The sequence below is a fragment of the Eleutherodactylus coqui genome, chromosome 13, assembly GCF_035609145.1.
Source record: "Eleutherodactylus coqui strain aEleCoq1 chromosome 13, aEleCoq1.hap1, whole genome shotgun sequence".
NCBI lineage: Eukaryota > Metazoa > Chordata > Amphibia > Anura > Eleutherodactylidae > Eleutherodactylus > Eleutherodactylus coqui.
The window spans coordinates 99,280,586-99,303,199 of NC_089849.1; the positions used below are offsets into that span (position 1 = coordinate 99,280,586).

The window sequence follows — 22,614 nt, forward strand, 5'->3', positions numbered from 1 at the left end:
GCCCTCAGGAGTTCAGCCAGGACAGATGGGCCGCCCACAACAAGCACTGCTTGTGACGTGGCGCCCATCCGTTGACCTCAGAAATGGCTGACGGACGGAGCAGAGCAGAAAGTGGTCATTTTGACTGCTCCAGCTCTGTTTCAAGAAGCCACAGAAGATACTGCCCGATGGAGGGGACATGCCTGATGATCGGTCCGGGCCAGGCAAGGTAAGTAAATTTTTTTTTTTCATGTCAGAACCCCTTTAAGAAGCAAACTCTTCAAGAGTTTGGTTTGGCCGGTTTGCTGATTTTGGGCAAAACATTTTCAGTCTGAATTAGTCTGAACTGCACCCGAACGTTCCCAATACCCCTAAACTGGTTTATAACACTGTCAAAGAGCAATAGGATCACTGTGTTACACTATTGGGTCACCTAGGAGAGGGTCTAAGTACTTTCCAGCTGTTTTTAATGCACAAAATGGGTAAAGAGATGGTACCTGGTGGCAACGAACAGCTTATTTAAAAATACTCAACACTTGTGGATTTTTAAAAATGCGTTTTAAAGGTAAAAAAGGTCTAAACTCTTTGGTCAATGCCTGCCGGTGTTTATACATACACTATGGTAATGGAAGAAGCAATGGCCTTTTCCAAGAAGTCCAAAAATGATCACTTTTTAGGAGTAGCAACATGTTTTGCACCTGGAAAGTGAATATGAAGCAATGGCATTTTACAAGCTGTCAGAATAATACCCTGTTTTGGGGGGTAGCAACAGGATTGGAAGGGGAAGAAGAAATGACTTTTTTGAGAAATGATTTTTTTTTTTGGGGGGGGGGATAATCTGGTTGATTCTTGGTTGTGTAGGCATGGTGGTAGCAGCAGCAGGATGGTGATAGAAGCTGCATCAGCGGCGGTGTTGGTGGCACAGTATTAAACAACTAACAGTAAGGAGATTGTAGTTGTGTAGATGTGGTAGTTACAGGTGGCTGCTGGTGGGGTGGACTGGTGGTAGTACGAAGTCAACAGCAGGGGCAGTGGTAATAGTAAGTTAACAGCAGCGATTGCAGATATAATCGGTGGTATCAAGCAGAGGGTTTTAACCCCTTAAGGACACGGCCTATTTTGGCCATGATTGTGCAATAAAAACACTTTTTTTTCTGGGGGGCGGGTTGGAAATTATTTTTACATTGCTGCATTCAAAATCCCATAACCTTTTTTAGTTTTCCTTGGACGGTGCTCTGTGAGAACCTGTTTTTTTGCATGACTAGCTGTATTTTTTGTACCATTTTGGGGGTACATCACCTTTATTGTGTTTTGAGAGGCAAAACAAGCATTTTGCCTTTTTGTTTACGGTTTTGTTGTGCAGGTTAAATAGTGTTCAATTTATCATACAGGTCGTTACGGACATAAGGATACCAAATGTGAGTTTTTTAATTTTTAAGTGAAAATGCACAATTTCTTTTTATTTTTTTTACACTTTTTATATCCCTGTTGAGGACTTGAACCATGAGGGCTATGATCGCTATGATAATACACTGTAGGACTTCTGTACTGCAATGTCTTATTGCATACGCTAGCAATCAGAGCCTCTGGCAAGCCAGGATGTCAATATTTGGCATCCTGTTTCCATGGCAACCCATGGGCCCTCCGTGACTTAATTGCAGGAGTCTGATTATGTCACAAAGGGAGCACGCTTCCTCTATTAACCCTGTTCATGTTGCGATCAGCAAATCCTGTTGCGTTAAGTTCTCCGCAGCCATGATGGAAACATGCGTCCTGTGGCGTTAAGGGGTAAAAACCCTCAACAATCCACGCCTGATTTATTGTCACAAGCATGAATTTTTTTCAAGCTTTTGGCAGAAAAAAATTGTTCACTAAAAGGTGGTGATGCCATTGCTGAGCTGAATACCTGAATACCCTCTTTGATGCTACAAGGGAGGGTAAACATGCAATGAAGCACTTTGCAAAGCCTTATGAGCTTCCCTGAAGTCATGCGATTTGTCCTCCTCTTTTATGCCATGTGGTGGACACCAATTTGGTGAGTTTGGCAGACTTGAGTTTAGAAAAGTTTGACCTGAAATGGGGTTCAACTGTTTCGGTTTGCTCAACACTACTTGTAATTTTTGCAGTGTTCCAGGTTATTAGGGTTATATGTAGAGATGAGCAAGCGTACTCGCTAAGGCAAACTACTTGAGCGAGTATTGCCTTATGCAAGTACCTGCCTGCTCGTCTCGGGTGCCGGCGGGGGGGGGCAGTTAGCGGCGGGGAAGAACGGGAGGGAGATCTTTTTCTCACTCTTACCCCCCCCCCCCGCTTCCCCTTGTTCACTCCCGCAACTCACCGCTCTCCCCCGCCGGCACCCGAATCTTTAGAGACGAGCGGGCAGGTACTCTCATAAGGCACTGCTCACTCAAGTAGTTTGCTTTAGCGAGTACGCTCACTCATCTCTAGTTATATGGTGAGACTGCTCTATAGAAATAGCTTGCTATGACTGCCCCCTAACTACTGCTGGTCTGCTCTCATATAATGATGACTCTATTTCTTTCCTCTAATGGTCTACGGAAAAAAGTTTGATACTATCTTAGCCTGTTAAAAAAAAAAAGTTATTGTGCATTAGAGCATGTCTCTACTCTTTAATATGGGCGTATGTGTGCTTCTTCAAATACTTGGGTCTCTTCATCAGGAATAGTACAACAAAGTACTCTCAAAAGCTTGCTGTTGAACATCCATTTTTCTTTTCTTTTTTTCTGGCAATTAAAAAGTATCACCTCTCCCAGAATTGTTTCTCTTAGGGCTCACTTACACAGAGTATGTGTTCCTCCGATTAGACGTGTAAAATACACATGTGAATGCATATTTGCTGCATATGTTAAATTCCCATAGCATATATTGAGTATTGCGTTTGTAATACACACCAAAACACGACATGCTGCATTTTTTTTTAACATGCGTAATATGCACATGAAAAAATACAGATGAGTGGCCAAATAGAGATGGGCATTTAGCACTGTGTATTACGCGCATTAAAAAATGTGCGCATAATATACAACCGACATACACCCATGTGAGTGAGTCCTTACTGAGTGCAATAACACTTTTCCCTCTAACGATATTTCTCTGTTTTCCCCGGTTCTCTAACAATGAGTTGACTCTGCTATTCATTCCCTCTAATGATAATGAGATGACCGTCGACCATCCCTTTAATCGTCTAATGATGATGAGATCACTCTAGTGACCCTGTCCTCTAATGATAGATAACTCTGCTATTCATTCCCTCTAATGATAATTGGATGACTCTGTTGACCCTGCCCTCTAATTATGAGATAACTATACTAACCAGAAGCTCTGAGTTTCCAAGGAGGACTACCATTAAAATGTAACCTTTATTCTAACAATTAATGTCCTATGAAACTATTCTACATAAAGTGATAGAGGGGTCAGACTATTCTGACCCTATGATCAATCCCTTCCTTGCAAAAATGGGATAGCCGCCCTGATGAGGGTGATCCCAACAGGAACATCCTATTGTCATCCTGTTGTACCCTATTGTCAAGATCTCCTCTTTAAAGAGACTGTCAGCTACTTTAATGTCCTATAAGCTAAGCTTATGGGCTCAAAGGTGACCCGCTGAGTCCGGGGATGTAGGATTTTTACCTAACTCTCCTGTTATCCTGGTGTGAGCACTGAAAGTTACCTATGAATTCTTTGAGTGACGCTGCTAAGTAGTCCACGCGTTCTAATTTTATAATAGGAGGGCTACTTAGCAGCACTGCTCAATGCATTGAGTAACGACCTCCAGAGCGAACACTGGGAGTTATGGGAGAGGTAACCCTTTTTTTCTCCAACTCAGTGGGTTGCCTACTTTCAGCCCATAAGCTTAGCTTATAAGGCTAGAAGTAGCTGACACTCTTTTTAAAGAAGTCCACAATTACGTATATGCTGGTCAGAGGTATGGGGGAGTATCACACTATAAATTAAAGCCCACGAATGTCTGCTGAATGATATTAGTCCCTGTAGGGGGCAGATATCCAAGGATTGAGTAGCAACCCATATCAGTCACCTTTCTCAGACAATGTCCCCAATAGTTAACAAAAAGAATGATTGCTTCTCAAGACCATAACAAGCCCTAATACTATAGATACGGTAGGAGAGGCCTCAAGTTGTCATGTCTACTAATCGTACACATGGGGTACTATTCCTAGAGATGGCAAGTGGATATCAATTTTGTATGCGTTTATCAATAACCAATGGTAGATCTTAACTGTATACCAAAGATGATGTTAGGTTAGCAACCAGAGATCATCGCTACAATTCTCCTCAGATATTAGTTATCTTTGATCCTTAGAAAACAGGCATATAATGAACAACATACCAATAAAGTTCATAGAAAAGTCTCTGATGCATTTCCATAGGCTGTTAAAAATAGCCTTAGTTCCTCAGGAAGATATAAAGTAATCATCAATAAAGTATAAGAAAATCCTCAAATTTGAATGTAACGTTATGGCATTTAAAAAGATCCATCCTGGTCAGTCAATGCCTGTTGCATAATGTCTCTTCTGTCCACCAGCCTCCAGAAGGAGTGACATGCCACATGGGAACAGAGCTGCTTATGACTCATTTGACATCAGATGGGTCCCATCTATCATATAATCAGCCAGACATAGATCATGTGATTATAGTAGAAGCTAGGCGAGGTCCCTGAACCATCTCATATGGCTCCATCTACAATAACCAATCCCCCTGGGTTATCCTCGCTTTCATTATTATCTTCACCATCTACACTCTTCCCTTCTCAACAAACAACTATTTTTTTTAGAGATGAGCGAGCACCAAAATGCTCGGGTGCTCGTTACTCTGGACGAAATTATCGCGATGCTCGAGGGTTCGTTTCGAGTAACGAACCCCATTGAAGTCAATGGGCGACCCGAGCATTTTTGTATATCGCCGATGCTCGCTAAGGTTTCCATTTGTGAAAATCTGGGCAATTCAAGAAAGTGATGGGAACGACACAGCAACGGATAGGGCAGGCGAGGGGCTACATGTTGGGCTGCATCTCAAGTTCCCAGGTCCCACTATTAAGCCACAATACCGGCAAGGGTGGGGCCACCCCCCTCCCAACAACTTTTACTTCTGAAAAGCCCTCATTAGCAATGCATACCTTAGCTAAGCACCACACTACCTCCAACAAAGCACAATCACTGCCTGCATGACACTCCGCTGCCACTTCTCCTGGGTTACATGCTGCCCAACCCCCCCCCCCCCCCGCACGACCCAGTGTCCACAGCGCACACCAAAGTGTCCCTGCCCAGCCTTCAGCTGCCCTCATGCCACGCCACACTCATGTCTATTTATAAGTGCGTCTGCCACAGGAAAAGCAGGCACACACTGCAGAGGGTTGGCACGGCTAGGCAGCGACCCTCTTTAAAAGGGGCGGGGCGATAGCCCACAATGCTGTACAGAAGCAATGAGAAATCCAATCCTGTGCCACCTCCATCAGGAGCTGCACACGTGGGCATAGCAATGGGGAACCTATGTGCCACACACTATTCATTCTGTCAAGGTGTCTGCATGCCCCAGTCAGACCGGGTTTTTTATAAATAGTCACAGCCAGGTACAACTCCGCAATGGGAATTCCGTGTGCACCCACAGCATGGGTGGCTCCCTGGAACCCACCGGCTGTACATACATTATATCCTATTGCATTGCCCATCACAGCTGAGGTAACGTCCGATTAAATGCAGGTGGGCTTCGGCCCACACTGCATGCCCCAGTCAGACTGGGGTTCTTTAGAAGTAGACACATGCAGTTACAACTCCCTGTGGACCCACAGCATGGGTGGCTCCCTGGAACCCACCGGCGGTACATAAATACATCCCATTGCAGTGCCCAACACAGCTGATGTAACGTCAGCTTTAATGCAGGTGGGCAAAAAATTAATTGGATTACACTGTAGGCGAGGTCCCCAAAAAATTGGTGTACCAACAGTACTAATGTACGTCAGAAAAATTGCCCATGCCCAACCAAGAGGGCAGGTGAAACCCATTAATCGCTTTGGTTAATGTGGCTTAATTGGTAACTAGGCCTGGAGGCAGCCCAGTTAAAATAAAAATTGGTTCAGGTGCAAGTTTCAACGCTTTAATGAGCATTGAAACGTATAAACATTGTTTACAAAAATTATATGACTGAGCCTTGTGGGCCTAAGAAAAATTGCCCGTTCGGCGTGATTACGTCAGGTTTCAGGAGGAAGAGCAGGAGGAGGAGGATATTATACACAGATTGATGAAGCTAAAAGGTCCCCGTTTTGGATGGTGAGAGAGAACGTAGCTTCCATCCGCGGGTGCAGCCTACGTATTGCTTACGTATTGCTGCTGTCCGCTGGTGGAGAAGAGAAGTCTGGGGAAATCCAGGCTTTGTTCATCTTGATGAGTGTAAGCCTGTCGGCACTGTCGGTTGACAGGCGGGTACGCTTATCTGTGATGATTCCCCCAGCCGCACTAAACACCCTCTCTGACAAGATGCTAGCCGCAGGACAAGCAAGCACCTCCAGGGCATACAGCGCAAGTTCAGGCCACGTGTCCAGCTTCGACACCCAGTAGTTGTAGGGGGCAGAGGCGTCACGGAGGACAGTCGTGCGATCGGCTACGTACTCCCTCACCATCCTTTTACAGTGCTCCCGCCAACTCAGCCTTGACTGGGGAGCGGTGACACAGTCTTGCTGGGGAGCCAGAAAGCTGTCAAAGGCCTTAGAGAGTGTTCCCCTGCCTGTGCTGTACATGCTGCCTGATCTCTGCGCCTCCCCTGCTACCTGGCCCTCGGAACTGCGCCTTCGGCCACTAGCGCTGTCGGATGGAAATTTTACCATCAGTTTGTCCGCCAGGGTCCTGTGGTACAGCATGACTCTCGAACCCCTTTCCTCTTCGGGTATGAGAGTGGAAAGCTTCTCCTTATACCGTGGGTCGAGCAGTGTGTACACCCAGTAATCCGTAGTGGCCAGAATGCGTGTAACGCGAGGGTCACGAAAAAGGCATCCTAACATGAAGTCAGCCATGTGTGCCAGGGTACCTGTATGCAACACATGGCTGTCCTCACTAGGAAGATCACTTTCAGGATCCTCCTCCTCCTCCTCAGGCCATACACGCTGAAAGGATGACAGGCAAGCAGAATGGGTACCCTCAGCAGTGGGCCAAGCTGTCTCTTCCCCCTCCTCCTCACCCTCCTCATGCTCCTCCTCCTCCTCCTCCTCCTCCTCCTCAACGCACTGAGATATAGACAGGAGGGTGCTCTGACTATGCAGCGACATACTGTCTTCCCCCGCCTCTGTTTTCGAGCGCAAAGCGTCTGTCTTTATGCGTTGCAGGGAACTTCTCAAGAGGCATAGCAGAGGAATGGTGACGCTAATGATTGCAGCATCGCCGCTCACCATCTGGGTAGACTCCTCAAAGTTTCCAAGGACCTGGCAGATGTCTGCCAACCAGGCCCACTCTTCTGTAAAGAATTGAGGAGGCTGACTCCCACTGCACCGCCCATGTTGGAGTTGGTATTCCACTATAGCTCTACGCTGCTCATAGAGCCTGGCCAACATGTGGAGCGTAGAGTTCCACTGTGTGGGCACGTCGCACAGCAGTCAGTGCACTGGCAGAGGAAACCGATGTTGCAGGGTGCGCAGGGTGGCAGCGTCTGTGTGGGACTTGCGGAAATGTGCGCAGAGCCGGCGCACCTTTCCGAGCAGGTCTGACAAGCGTGGGTAGCTTTTCAGAAAGCGCTGAACCACCAAATTAAAGACGTGGGCCAGGCATGGCACGTGCGTGAGGCTGCCGAGCTGCAGAGCCGCCACCAGGTTACGGCCGTTGTCACACACGACCATGCCCGGTTGGAGGCTCAGCGGCGCAAGCCAGCGGTCGGTCTGCTCTGTCAGACCCTGCAGCAGTTCGTGGGCCGTGTGCCTCTTCTCTCCTAAGCTGAGTAGTTTCAGCACGGCCTGCTGACGCTTGCCCACCGCTGTGCTACCATGCCGCGCGACACCGACTGCTGGCGACTTGCTGCTGCTGACACATCTTGATTGCGAGACAGAGGTTGCGTAGGAGGAGGAGGAGGAGGGTGGTTTAGTGGAGGAAGCATACACCGCCGCAGATACCAGCACCGAGCTGGGGCCCGCAATTCTGGGGGTGGGTAGGACGTGAGCGGTCCCAGGCTCTGACTCTGTCCCAGCCTCCACTAAATTCACCCAATGTGCCGTCAGGGAGATATAGAGGCCCTGCCCGCCTGTGCTTGTCCACGTGTCCGTTGTTAAGTGGACCTTGCCAGTAACCGCGTTGGTGAGGGCGCGAACAATGTTGCGGGAGACGTGGTCGTGCAGGGCTGGGACAGCACATCGGGAAAAGTAGTGGCGACTTGGAACTGAGTAGCGCGGGGCCGCCGCCGCCATCATACTTTTGAAAGACTCCGTTTCCACAACCCTATACGGCAGTATCTCCAGGCTGATAAATTTGGCAATGTGCATGTTTAACGCTTGAGCGTGCGGGTGCGTGGCGGCGTACTTGCGCTTGCGCTCCAACACTTGCGCTAGCGACGGCTGGACGGTGCGCTGACAGACATTGGTGGATGGGGCCGAGGACAGCAGAGGTGAGGGTGTGGGTGCAGGCCAGGAGACGGTAGTGCCTGTGTCCTGAGAGGGGGGTTGGATCTCAGTGGCAGGTTGGGGCACAGGGGGAGAGGCAGCGGTGCAAACCGGAGGCGGTGAACGGCCTTCGTCCCACCTTGTGGGGTGCTTGGCCATCATATGTCTGCGCATGCTGGTGGTGGTGAGGCTGGTGGTGGTGGCTCCCCGGCTGATCTTGGTGTGACACAGGTTGCACACCACTGTTCGTCGGTCGTCTGCACTCTCAGTGAAAAACTGTCAGACCTTTGAGCACCTCGGCCTCTGCAGGGTGGCATGGCGCGAGGGGGCGCTTTGGGAAACAGTTGGTGGATTATTCGGTCTGGCCCTGCCTCTACCCCTGGCCACCGCACTGCCTCTTGCAACCTGCCCTGCTGCTGCCCTTGCCTCCCCCTCTGAAGACCTGTCCTCAGTAGGCGTAGCAAACCAGGTGGGGTCAGTCACCTCATCGTCCTGCTGCTCTTCCTCCGAATCCTCTGTGCGCTCCTCCCTCGGACTTACTGCCCTTACTACTACCTCACTGATAGACAACTGTGTCTCATCGTCATCGGCCTCCTCACCCACTGAAAGGTCTTGAGACAGTTGCCGGAAGTCCCCAGCCTCATCCTCCGGACCCCCGGGAACTTTCCAAAGGTTGGGCATCAGTCACGATAAACTCCCCTGGTGGGAGAGGAACCATTGCTGCCCAATCTGAGCAGGGGCCCGAGAACAGTTCCTGGGAGTCTGCCCGCTCCTCAGAATGTGTCCACGACAGGACCTGCTCACACTGCTCATTTTCTAATAAAGGTCTACCTCGTGGACCCATTAATTGTGAGATGAATGTGGGGATGCCAGAAACGTGCCTCTCTCCTAATCCCGCAGCAGTCAGCTGCAATACACCTGGATCAGGAGCTCAGCCTGTGCCCACACCCTGACTTGGGCCTCCGCGTCCTCGCCCGCGTCCACCTCCTCTAGGCCTACCCCTACCCCTCAGCATGCTGTATTACCAGTAATGCAGAAACAGAACGCTGTAATTAAATGTGCCGCTTATTGGCCTGTGGTTGGAGGCTGACTTCGCTTACGGAACGCCAGGAAATAATTTTGCGCAAGCCTGCTGTAACACTTAGCTGGCTGCGTATGAATTAGGAGGACAACTACACCCAGCACAGACCCAGTACACTGAGGACAGTCACAGGCAGCCCAAATAGATTTTTTTTCCCAAATGTTTTTGGAAAGGCCCACTGCCTATATACACTGTATATGTCTTCGCTCTCTGCGTCACCACTACTGGCCCTGGAGTATGTAAAATATCTGCAGACTGTTGCACTGTGGACTGGAATACAGCGGTGATTTAACAGCCAACACAGAGCCAGGAAATAATTTTGCGCAAGCCTGCTGTAACACTTAGCTGGCTGCGTATGAATTAGGAGGACAACTACACCCAGCACAGACCCAGAACACTGAGGACAGTAACAGGCAGCCCAAATAGATTTTTTTCCCCAAATGTTTTTGGAAAGGCCCACTGCCTATATACACTGTATATGTCTTCTCTCTCTGCGTCACCACTACTGGCCCTGGAGTATGTCAAATAACTACAGACTGTTGCACTGTGGACTGGAATACAGCGGTGATTTAACAGCCAACACAGAGCCAGGAAATAATTTTGCGCAAGCCTGCTGTAAAGTCACAGGCAGCCCAAATAGATTTTTTTTCCCAAAATGGCCCACTGCCTATATACACTGTATATGTCTTCTGTCCCTGCCTCACAATATCTCTTCTGTCCGTGCCTCACCACTACTGGCCCTGCACTATGTATAATTACTGCAGGGCGCAATGCTCTGCACGGCCGATATACAAAAAAAGAAAAAATGTGCAACACTGCAAAAAGCAGCCTCCACAGTACTGCACACGGTTAGATGTGGCCCTAAGAAGGACCGTTGGGGTTCTTGAAGCCTAAAATACTCCTAACGCTCTCCCTATAGCAGCTCCGGCACCAACAGCACTTTCCCTGAACTCTGTCAGAATGCATCTGTGGCGAGCCGCGGGAGGGGCCGATTTATATACTCAGGTGACACCTGATCTCGCCAGCCACTCACAGCAGGGGGGTGGTATAGGGCTTGAACGTCGCAGGGGGAAGTTGTAATGCCTTCCCTGTCTTTCTATTGGCCAGAAAAGCGCACTAACGTCTCAGAGATGAAAGTGAAAGTAACTCGAACATCGCGTGGTACTCGTCTCGAGTAACGAGCATCTCGAACACGCTAATACTCGAACGAGTATCATGCTCGGACGAGTACGTTCGCTCATCTCTACTATTTTTTAATTCACAGCTTTATCCCCAACACTTATCTAGTGAGTCCGAGTAGCTTAAGGGATACAGACCTCCAAGATAGACATCTAGGATAGAGGCTTCCTGGGTTCTAAATTTGTCTGGAGTGCCTATGTCTAAAGCGGAGCTCAATATCAGCCATAAAGGACTTGGATATGTTCCCACCACAAAATTCAATTTACTTAATTGGGTGAAAATTAAGCTGAAAAAAAATCTTGAAACAAACAGATGTGATAATGTAGAAACCTGAGCCTGGAAATACTACAGGGATGGAAATACTTAGTGTCCCTCCTAGATGAAGATGAGGTTCCCAGCATGAGTAATCCTTTTACAGGCTTCAAGAACAAAAATACTAAAGACCCACCTAAAGGGGATTCTAAAACTATAGACATGTTCCTCAATTGTGTCCTGGGAACACTTGATCATACACCGTTCAGGAGACAAACTAGACCTGTGATGAAATGGATGCTTTGGGAGGGCTGGAGTCCAATAGGAACTCGGTCATCAAGCCCTTGGACAAGGGGGACAATACAGTGGTTAGGGGTGCTGAACAATATGTGCATGCATATTTTGAATATACAAACGGACTATGAAATCTGTAGGAGCAATCCAATGATCGAGTGCCAAAGGGAGTCATTTACGAGTATATTACTACAAAAGCCGCTTGATAGTTCTCTGATCAGTCATAGTGAATTGGATATTCTCTATCTGATCCATCCCAGGTTTATGACATTCTATGGGCTACATAAGGTCCATAAAGGACTGGACCCCTTGAAATGTCACTTCATTGTATCAGGGATCCAGCGACTTTCTATTAAGGATAGATGGGATCCCTTTTGAATCTGGGATATGGCTGGCTTCTGTAGACGTATTTTTAGAGAACTGTAGTAATTTTTTATCTAATCACAGTGACTTTCTTCTGGACCTTTTGCGCTGTATACTTCCCTACAATTAGTTCATTTTCAATGCTGGTTCTTCAATCCGCTCAGCGGTGCAGCAATGGGGAGCCCCTGTTCCCTTACGTATGCTAACTTGCTCCTGGGCTGGTGAGAGGACCATGTAGTCTTCTCTGATGAGAGTGCACGGTGGACAGACCAGATTGTATTCTGGACTGTATATATTGATGACCTTTTTGTGCTTTGGTTAGGAGCTAAGGATGGCTTTGGTGACCGTCCTAGCTGAATATCAACACTTTTAATTTGAAGTTTACATCCGAAATTGATTACATATCTTTACCGTTCCTGGACATTTTAGTATCTAGGAGCAATGAGGGTCAACTAATTACCAGCTTACACAGAGTAACAGCTTTCTTAGATTACAGCTACCATTCCCACTCCCTTCAGAGAGTCATTCTCAAGTGACTGGTCCTCCGGAACAGGAAGAGCAGCGTATGAACAGGAGGCAAGAGACCTCAAAGAACGATTTTATGCAGGATATTAATCAAGCTACATAAATGAAGCTTACATTACTGCCAATAACTACAGAGGGAATTGTGCCCCTGTGGTAAAAAAGAGAATATTGGGGGAATGAGCTGATTCACTCCGCTTCTGATTCGGTTTGATATATTCTTCGTAAATATTGATCCCTTTTGAAAACTGCCCCTGGCTTATTAATGTCATAACAGACTAGCTGCCCGTTACATACAGAACGGGTAGAAGCATAGGTGAATAGGAGAAGCCGTGGCTCTCACAAATGTGGCTGATGCAAAGCATGCTAGGGCATAAGAGTTGGATCTGAAGATCATGATCAATATATGTCTAAGACTTTTTCATTAACCTCTTAAGGACTAAGCCACTTTTTAGGGATTTTAACCATGTGGTGGTTTTACGACATTTTTTTTTTCAGCTACCAGAATAATTTTTTCTGCGTTTCTTTTTCCTGTGAAATAAAGACCTATTTTTGATATCATTTTTGTTTGTTTTTTTTCCCACAGATTTTTTTTCCTATTTTATTAAGGGTAAAAAGCTAAAAAAAATGTACTTTATTTTAACTTGAATATATAAATTTTAAAAATAAACTTACAGGATTGGGTTCCTCATTTTGTTTTGAATGTTTTGATATAATTTGTAGTCTCGAATTACTACAGGGCACATATGGTGACAGTTTTGGTTGGCGGTGGGTCATGTTCTCTTTAAGGATAAATGGTGTATTAACCTAAATTTCTCCTTTTCTTTTTTTTGGTGCTATCCCCAATTCTGCATGTTGCCTCATTAAACTGCCAGTAGTATGGACTCTTGTGGCTGTCCGGCTACCTTGCCAGGCTGCCGCCCCTGCTCGGAAAAAGTCACTCTCTGAGGCATCCTCATCCGTTAAGCAGGATCTATTTGATCCCATGGCATACCAGAATGCAAAGCCAAACGCTGGCGAAAATGTTCATCGTAATGCCAACGCACTACGACAAGCCTCCCAAATGCTATCAATATAGGAAAAACAGTGCGTCAGTCTTCTGGATGTCTCTCTCCAGATGCTCACATATATACAAAAGGCTCTTAGCCAAGTTCCAAATATCTTTGATATCTTCCCTCCCCATTCCCCTGGGACAATGACATTGCCTCAGCACTTGCAGACTCCCACTGTTGGCTGTCCCAATGTTCACGCTGGCTCCGTTGTTTGCTAAATTGCACCTTTGTCTGGACTCCTGTGGTCTGCCCAGGCCCTTGATGGCCCCTCCCCAGGGGACAGAGATAGAGATCTTCCTCTCCTATGTGTCTCCTAGACCCTAGAACTTCTTTCCGGAGACTGATCTTTAATGGCCTCCTCACCTTGACTCTCCAACTCCCATTCCCTCCTGTGAGCTACCAAAAATACATGTGGCAAACGTCCACTTCTACCCGGCATCCTTGTCCTCAACCTCCTGGACTCTTCCTCCCTCTCATGGCATTCTTTAGGATAGAAGCAGAAGGGAGATAACACCCATTGACAGCTACCGCAGCTATTGGGTCTTGCGAAAAAAGCAGTCACATCTATTCCATTTTAGTCTCCTATGTACCACCACAGGCCCACATTCCGGAGCCACGGCCAAAGTTTCTACAGCACACACACATCATCCTCCTCCAGCCCAGCATACTCGACACCTCTAATGCTTGTCAATAGGCCATACTCTACCATTAGAGGGGTTCCCCTCCTACTGCCTGTTGCACTGTCACTCTTCCCCTGAGGCCCCTCTCCAGCTATCTCCTAGGTCCCCCTCGTTACAGTGCAGAGCTAAGCAAGATTCCTCAGTTACAACTCAAGATCTGTATTCTAGTGTTAGACTGAAGCATGCACAGCGTTGAGTCATGTGCATTGTGGGTCCAGTACATTCGTACAATTACCCAACCAGCACAAAGCTCCAGGGCATGTGTGGAGACTATAGTCAGTGATAAGGAAGTTTCTGGCGGCACTTTATTACCAGACTGTTTTACGACCACTTATTATCCAATAATAATAATGGGGACACAAGAGACATGAGGAAGATTACGCTGCGTCTGAAGAAACATCACAACTCAAAGTAGAAGACACCGCAATAATTTGTCCTGTATGCTTTCTTCATCTTTCTCCCCTTCTACTTAAAATTTTTAACACTTTCCGCTTTCTTCTCCTCACTACTTTCTCTTATTCCTCTTTCATGAAGTAGTGTTTGCAAAATTGTGGATAGATTCCTTCAGGCTTCTCACCAGCACGATAAGAAGACTTTGCTGGGTATGGCTAAAGGTACCTTTACAGCAAAGTTCCTTCCTTCCCTCTCCTGTGCTCTTTGCACCCGTTTGCTTTCTGGTCAATGATGTCATCATTATTGATGGTTGATGTTCTCTTCTCTTTTAGGAGTTTACTGTAATGGGACATTCGATCGCTTCGTTTGCTGGCCATTTTCCTACCCAGGGAATGTATCCGTTCCTTGTCCATGGTACCTGCCGATTCAAGAAGGTAACGAGAAGAAAGGCCGCAGCCTAACTTATTAAATTATGCTAATTTGTAGACTGTCGCCTCCTGCTTCTTAAAAGAAATCTGCAGCAGAGTCAGTCTAATATACAGCAGATATAATTACATCTAGTGGTCACATGAAGTTCTGTGTGCGCAAATGGTCAGGCAGAAAGTCATAAAGTTGCCAGGCAAAGGAGCGCTCACACTAGGAGTCACACAGGGTGATATAACTGAACCAGCAGTAAGATACAGTACATAGTACCGTTTCCTTTTTTGGAGCAGCTGTAAAGTTGTGGGCAACTGAGGACTGCAGCAACTACTGGATACAATCACTTCAACATACAAACACCTAATAAAATGTTGCGGTCGTCGTGTTCAAAGCTCCTCTCCATCCCAAAAGTGCTCCTCAAACACGAACTTTTGACTATTTGATCAGCCATCACATTTGGGTGAATATGACACTTTGTAGATAACCAACTATTACACACAAGAGGCAAGACAAGTCTCTTAAATACTTTTTACTGAACTCCACAAAATTGGCCAAAACTGGAAATAAACATGATTGGGTTTCCCTAAGGTGAACTGGAGGGTGACAACCACTGCCTACTCGCTGATGGCCCGTCCTGATAAGGATGCATCCACCCTCCTGCCTGTGCCACTCACTAACCCTGATAAATGACAAAGAAAAAAAACCACCATAAAACTAAACCAAAACCTCAAAGAATAAATCTCCGAACTTACCTGAAGAGCCGCTGAAAGAACCACGGAAACCAGACCTAGAGATGTCCTCACTCCACAGCAGAAGGAGACTGAACTGAAAATGACCACAGAACCGAAAATGAACACAGAACCCAGGCCAGGAGGGAACTAAAAACTCTTCCTAATTGCCCCCAGGCCACCCATTAGTCAAAGACCAAATGCACAGTCAGGCTCAGCCTGGATTCAGACGAACGTATATCGGCTGGGTTTTCACACCCAGCCGATATACGTCGTCTCTCTCTGCAGGGGGAGGAGGCTGGAAGAGCCAGAAGCAGTGCTCTGAGCTCCTGCCCCCTTTCTGCCTCCTCTCCGCCCCTCTGCACTATTTGCAATGAGGAGAGGTGGGGTGGGGGCGGGGCTAATTCAAGGAACTTAGCCCTGCCCCGTTCTGCCTCCTTTCATTGCAAATAGTGCAGAGGGGCGGAGAGGGGGTGGAGAGGAGGCAGAGAGGGGGCGGGAGCTCAGTTCCTGCTTCTGGCTCTTCCACCCCCCCTCCCCCCCTGCAGATGAGGACATCGTATATCGGCTCGGCGTGAAAACCGAGCTGATATACGTTCGTCTGAATCCACCCTCAAGCTGATACAATAGTAGCCACACATGGAGGCTTTCACATTCATTTCAGTGGAAATGCCAGAGATTGCCACATGTTAACATAAGTCTTTTCTCCGGCACTCCACCTATAAAGAAATAACATAAAAAATACAGCATTCCATAAAATAACACCATGCCAATGTTAATGCACTCTGGCACTGTATGGCTATCTGTATGCTGTTTGGCAGTATTTCATATTGGCCATGTTGAATACACTTGAGTCCCACATCACATCCCTGCGGCAGTTATCTTATAGAAACAATTTATTTTGATAGACGATCGATGATAAAATCTATATGTGGAGCAGTTCATTATATGTAGAATGAGACTCCGGTAGCGGGTTTAATCATCGCCTCTTGTAGACAAGGGGATGTGATAAATGTCACTTCCGAAAATGTGACAAATCTCCTGCAGAAAATACCATTTATTATAAAGACATCAGGAGCGGCACAGGAATCTTGCTTCTATGTAGACAAGTCAGCCGTGTTCAAACCCTCCATCCCCATCACAAATACGAGAAAACAGACAGTGCTAATTTGTTCGGTAAAATAACAGATACCATGCCGAAAACCAGATGAAACCTATTATAGGCAACGGTGTTTAACACTGTCAGCACTGATTGGTCAGTTATAGCGTGCAGGGGCACTACCCGTACTGGTAACACCCAGTTATTATTTAGTAACCCTATAAGGACCAAGAACCGTAAATTTACAGTGCTTAGTCCTAGGTTTTAATCCTGCCTGATTGCAGAAATACGGCGAAGGATTAAAGCCGCCGCTGCTGCAATCAAGCAGGAGCAGGTTGGGTTGTCACCTGTTAGTTACAGCTGAGGACCTGGAGGAGAAGGGAGAAGCAATTTTTAACCACTTCTTTCCCCCGTACATAGTGCTCATTGAGCGCTATGTACTAAAAAGCGGAAGTGTTTATTCCACTACGCGACTCAGTGATCACCGGGATTTCCTGGCACAGCAGAGCTGCATGGTCCTAGCAGACTCTGAGCAGCTCTGCCAGTGACTATTGTCACTGCAGTACAATGTTTTTCCTGGTAATTGGGGCTCCTATGGATGCCCTGGCTACAGTGGAAAAGTGTCAAATAAAAAAAACATGTGAATGTCCGCCCAAGGTCTTATGACATCATGGAGGAAATAATGATAAAATAGTTACATAAATAAGATAAAAAATATATACATAAAGAAAATGACCTAAAGTCGGCGCCAACCAAAACCATCACTGTATGCGCCCTGTAATCCGAAATCCTATATATTATATATCATTGCAAATAGTGCAGAGGGGCGGAGAGGGGGTGGAGAGGAGGCAGAGAGGGGGCGGGAGCTCAGTTCCTGCTCCTGGCTCTTCCATCCTCCCCCCCTGCACATGAGGACACCGTATATTGGTTTGGCGTGAAAACCCAGCCGATATACGGTCGTGTGAATCCGGCCTATATGTGCTGGAAAAACACACAGCAAAAATAATTTAAGTAGCTGAAGGAAAAGGCAGTAAAAACCCTAAAGTGCCTGGTCCTCAAGGGGTTAAATCGATACATTTGTATGACATCTGATTAAAGCAAACTAGATGAAACAAATGAGACCCTAGTGGGTCCCTGTGGGGAGACCTACACACAGACCCCTTAAAAGTAAGTTGTGACTTTCTACACTTGATTGGCTGAGGAATAGCATGTGTGGCACATTATTGCCCAGACCTAATTTGGTGAGGCCTGTTGTGCCGTTTACACCGTAGGCATTGCAACAGTGCTAAAAATCGCATATATGTGAAGCCCATGCTTTCCTACGGGTTCCTTCACATTTGCGATGTTTTGTAGCATGTGACATTGTGAGCCAAAAACCTCATAGGTTTAGCTATATGCATGCAACCTGCCATGTTTTTTTTTTTTAAGCCCACGTTTCCTTATTGAGCTTTCCCCTCTGTTGCATGGCACCAAAATGCGGTTTTCATGCAGTGCAACTTTGACAGTAGAAAAACCTACTGTCAAAGCCCTAAAGTAAGCCCTAGCTGCAGGGAAAAACAACCAAACCACGTACATTACCTAGGAAGCGCTGTCCAGCTCCAGCCCATCTTCTCCCTGGTCTTCAGGACGGGTCTTCAGGCATGTCTCCTGGCTGGGGATTGGAAAATCCCCACCTCCAGCAAGCGCTGCCTCTGAGTAGGGGCCGCGACTCAGCCAGTTAGAGCCAGCACTCGATTAATCAATCACAGCCAATATATTGCTGTGATGGGTTCATCGAGCGCTTTCTCTGATTAGCTGAGTGTCACAGAGCTTCCAATCCCCGGCCAGAAGAGATACTGAAGACGAGTACTGGGGAGAAGACACAGTGGAGATGGACAGCGCTTCTTAGGCGATGGATTATTTTTTTGCAGTTAGGGCTTATTTTTGGGGCAGGGCTTGGACCCCCCCCCCCCCCCCCAAAAAAAAGAAACAAAGAAAAAAAAAAACTTGCGTAGTGCCGCAACAAAATCCTGCAATATTACATGGACCATCGATGCAATATCACTGCAATTTTCTTACGGCGGTATCGTGTCGCCCGTGTGAAACAGGCCAATGTGCTATTCGGACATCTCTAACTTCCCCTAATGTAAGAGTCTCCTAATCGGGTGCTGCCATTTCTTTGAACCTCCAAAGATTCTTTCTGCATAAATGAGTAGTGTTGCAATCAAGAGTTTTGATAACGCTAGATATCATGGCCGGTGCAGAACTAGAACCCCATGGATTGAGCAGGCTCCCTGTTACTGATTCCCTTGGAGATAGGTGGTACCAGATATATCTATCTCAAGGGTCTTGAGGTGTAACTCTGCACCAGTTATGTCATGAGGACTTTGTATCATTGCAGGCCACACCGGCTACACGCACAGATACTGCACTGAGCAGGGCGTCTGGCTCACAAAAGAGAACTCTACAGATATTTGGCGTGACAACAAAGAATGCTCCACCAGTAATCTCTTCCAACAAAATGTGAGTCTGGCTTGTATCTTTCCCTTTGCTGTTAATCCCCCCGGATTACTTCGGTTTGTGGAGGTTTTATGGTTGCAGGTTTCTACAGAGTACAATGTAGCGGCGTCCGTAAACATCACAGCGAGATCAGGATAAAAATGTTATTATGCTTGATTGATTTTAAGAGGCCCTCGGTGCTGCTGGAGACTAGATAGGCAGGATTGCAGCACTCGCTAAACCAGAGAGGATCATGTATATACCAGGACTACAATGGGAAGACGACCCTTGGATCTTGTAATGGTGGATTTTAATGCTGTGGGAATGAAGTCTGCATCTTTCTCTCTGTGCCGGACTATTGGTTTCATGGTATGCAGCGCAGAGCTGAAGCGTGCTCCATGCGCACGGGGGTGATCAGTGAGATGCTGGTGAACTGGCACCCTTCTCTTAGTGATTTATGGGTAGACATTGTTACCAGGAGGCTCCAGGGGTTTGTGTTACCGAAAGGTGCTTTCATATGAATGAAAGTGAATAATAACACTGTGCAACACAATTTTTGTAACAGGTAAGCAGGTAGGCGGCTCATAGTAGCTTTAGTGTACTCTTGGCTGGATTCAAATGGGTGCCTGCACTTTTACACACCTGACGGCGTAAAAACGCGCAAACAGGCGCACAAATTTAATGTTTGTGCGCCCGTTCAGACTGCACAGGCCCGACATATATACGCCAAGGCCACAATGCTGTTGGGCGGGGAGAGACAGGTTAGCTCGGCTAAACTGTCTGCCCCTTCCCTCCCCCTCGCCATCTACCGGCAAGGGGAGGAGGTGGGATGGGGTGGGAGCTAGTCTGTTAAGGTCCCGCCCCTTGTTGCAGCCAGCAATGGGTGGGGCAGTATGGGGTCCCCTCCCATTGCAAATGGGCAGCAAGGGGCAAAGAGGGGGAGAGGGTTGGAGTTCAGTAGTCACGCTGCTAAACTCCCTCCCTTGTCTGGCAGCTGTCACTGGCTCCCATAGGAGTCAATGCAACCGCCGGCGTAAAAGCACCTGGTCAGAATGCACTATCTTGGCCGGCCGCTTTTACGCTCCAGAAATACACCCCTGTGCACTGTAGCATTGTAAACCAATTCATCAGAGGGGCAGCGTATATTGGCCGGGCATGAAAACCTGGTCGATTATACGCTTGTGTGAATCCAGCCAAATTCAAATATATCTAGGTTTTTTTCCTGCCATGTAAGGATTTCCAGTTATGGGGAATAATGTAATCCAATTGCCGTTGTATTTGTTTTTTGAACTATGCCTATCCAATTAATCTAATAGGCTCCCTGTTAATCTTGCTTAATAAAAACAAAAGTGATTGCGCAACTATTTAGCAATCGTTGTTACACTTCACACGCTGACTGAACAGTATAAGGGTAGGTTTATGTAATATATAGGGTATGTTTCCACATGGTAGACACTCTGCGGATCATCCACCAGTAAGCTGTAATTAATGATCTGTGTTTTACAGGTCATTGGTTAGACTAGATAAAAGAATCAAATTCTAAAACAAAAATACATGTTTAGTATCGCTGCGTCCGTAAAAGTCCGATCTATCAAAGTAATGCATTATTTACCCCGCAGGGTGAACGTTGTGTGAAAAAAACAATTACGAACTCCAGAAATGCACTTTTGGTCATTCTGTCTCCAAGAAAAAATGCAATATAATATGATCAAAAAGTCGTATGTATTCTAAAATGGTACAAACGCAATCTACAGGACGTCCTGCAAAAAATGAGCTCTCGCACTACTATGTGGGCAAAAATAAGTTATTGCGCACAGAAGATGGCGGCAGAAAATAATTTTTAAAAAATTAAATGTCTTTAAAAAAAAAATAGTACAGCAAAAAAACTAAAGTTTATCATAGTAATCGTACTGACCTGTAGAATAAAGTTGTGTCATTTTTGTTGCAGTTTGTGCGCCAATTGTCCTATTTGCCGCGGGAATACGCGCGGCCAGCTGCCACTGTAGTCAATGGAAGCAGTCTGTCACACTATACTCCGGCTGCCAGTACAACGGACGTATCCTGTGAATATGCGACCCCCCCCCCCCCCCAACCGCCGGCTGAGTCATGAACATCAGGCGGGACGCACACAGAGTATCCGGGAGGAGAGTATAGGGTCCTTGGGGGGGCGCCGTGACCGACTCCGCTGCGATATTGCACAGGCGGAGTCCGTCACGACCGTGGGCATGAGCCCTTAGACAAACCCCTCCTGTAGAATGTTCTGTACCACAAACCTAGTGAACTGGCTTATGATTTTTAAGTTTGGGTTTGTCTTCTGTTTATAAATACTTCATATCTTGTTACATTAGAGAATAACAGATTTGACACAGGAAAGTTCTACATTTTTTAACCCTGTCATGGCCTGTAATCTGACGATGACTCCAGTATGATGCCTTATAATGTGACCAGTGGGTTCTGGACTTACCCCATATTCTTACAGAAAAAGGAGCGTGCGCTGCTGTTACTGCTGCAGATCTGCTACACTGTGGGCTACTCCATATCACTTGGGACCCTCGTGCTCGCGCTGTGCATCCTCATAACATTCAGGTGAGTTCATCCTTCATTGTTTGTATATAAGCCTGTTATGTGATACTGTCTGCTCAGACAGCGTATATACTGCCGGCCATGCACATTGGATACGCGTCAGCTGAAACCACCTATTCAGGTAGCACTTAACCAGCATCTGTGTATGGGGGTTACTCTACTCTTCCCTGACCGCAAACGTTGGCAGAAAGAATACGTCATGTTGTATTTCAACATACCCTATACTCTTTTGCTCTCCTGGGAGATGCGCCAAAGGTGTCTGGCACCAGCTTATTCCCCTCTCCCTTGGAATTCGCAGTAAATACTGCCCATAGACATGCTATGACAAAAAAGGTTTTTAATGTCCACAAGTGGAAATCTATTGCGATCGCAGCATGCCCTGTTTGAGCAATCCGCACCTGACACTGCAGAGGGGCCGCGGAATCCGTGTGATCTCCTAGTGATGGCGCAGCACAAGCTTTGAGGGCGCCTTTACACTGGCCATAAAATCGCGCAATGCAAGAGTGAAAACGCTTAATTATTAAACCAATGATTTTCAATGGTTTCCTTCACATTTGCAGTGTTTTCACTCATGCGATGTTGCGAGAAATAAATATCGCGGCATGTCCTATTTTTCTGCGTTTTTGTGGGGGGTTTTTATCTCCCATGTTTTCCTATGGAGCCTCCTTTTTATAACATCTCAAGGCACAAACTTGTGATTTTCATGCATTGCTTTTTTAACATTAGAAAGTCCTATTGACTGTCGCACAAAAGAATTACAACAAATCGCGCAAAACAACCACACAAGTAACAGCAACGTTTTTGCTAGAAAAAGCAGCGCTGAAGCTCAAAAATCACAGGAAAAAAGTTTCATTGTTGCCCTGATTTTCTCGCAGCAATAGCCTTACTTGCATTTGC

At 46.7% G+C, this 22,614-nt stretch overlaps 1 protein-coding gene across 1 annotated transcript in view; it reads left to right on the forward strand.

Moving 5' to 3' along the window:
* GLP2R (glucagon like peptide 2 receptor) overlaps positions 1 to 22,614 on the forward strand; it is a 148,243-nt gene that overhangs the window by 89,255 nt on the left and 36,374 nt on the right. The window contains exons 3-5 of the mRNA XM_066586701.1: positions 14,742 to 14,843; positions 19,037 to 19,158; positions 21,614 to 21,720. Of these exons, the coding sequence (XP_066442798.1) occupies positions 14,742 to 14,843; positions 19,037 to 19,158; positions 21,614 to 21,720 (331 nt within the window). The remainder of the gene's footprint in view (positions 1 to 14,741; positions 14,844 to 19,036; positions 19,159 to 21,613; positions 21,721 to 22,614) is intronic.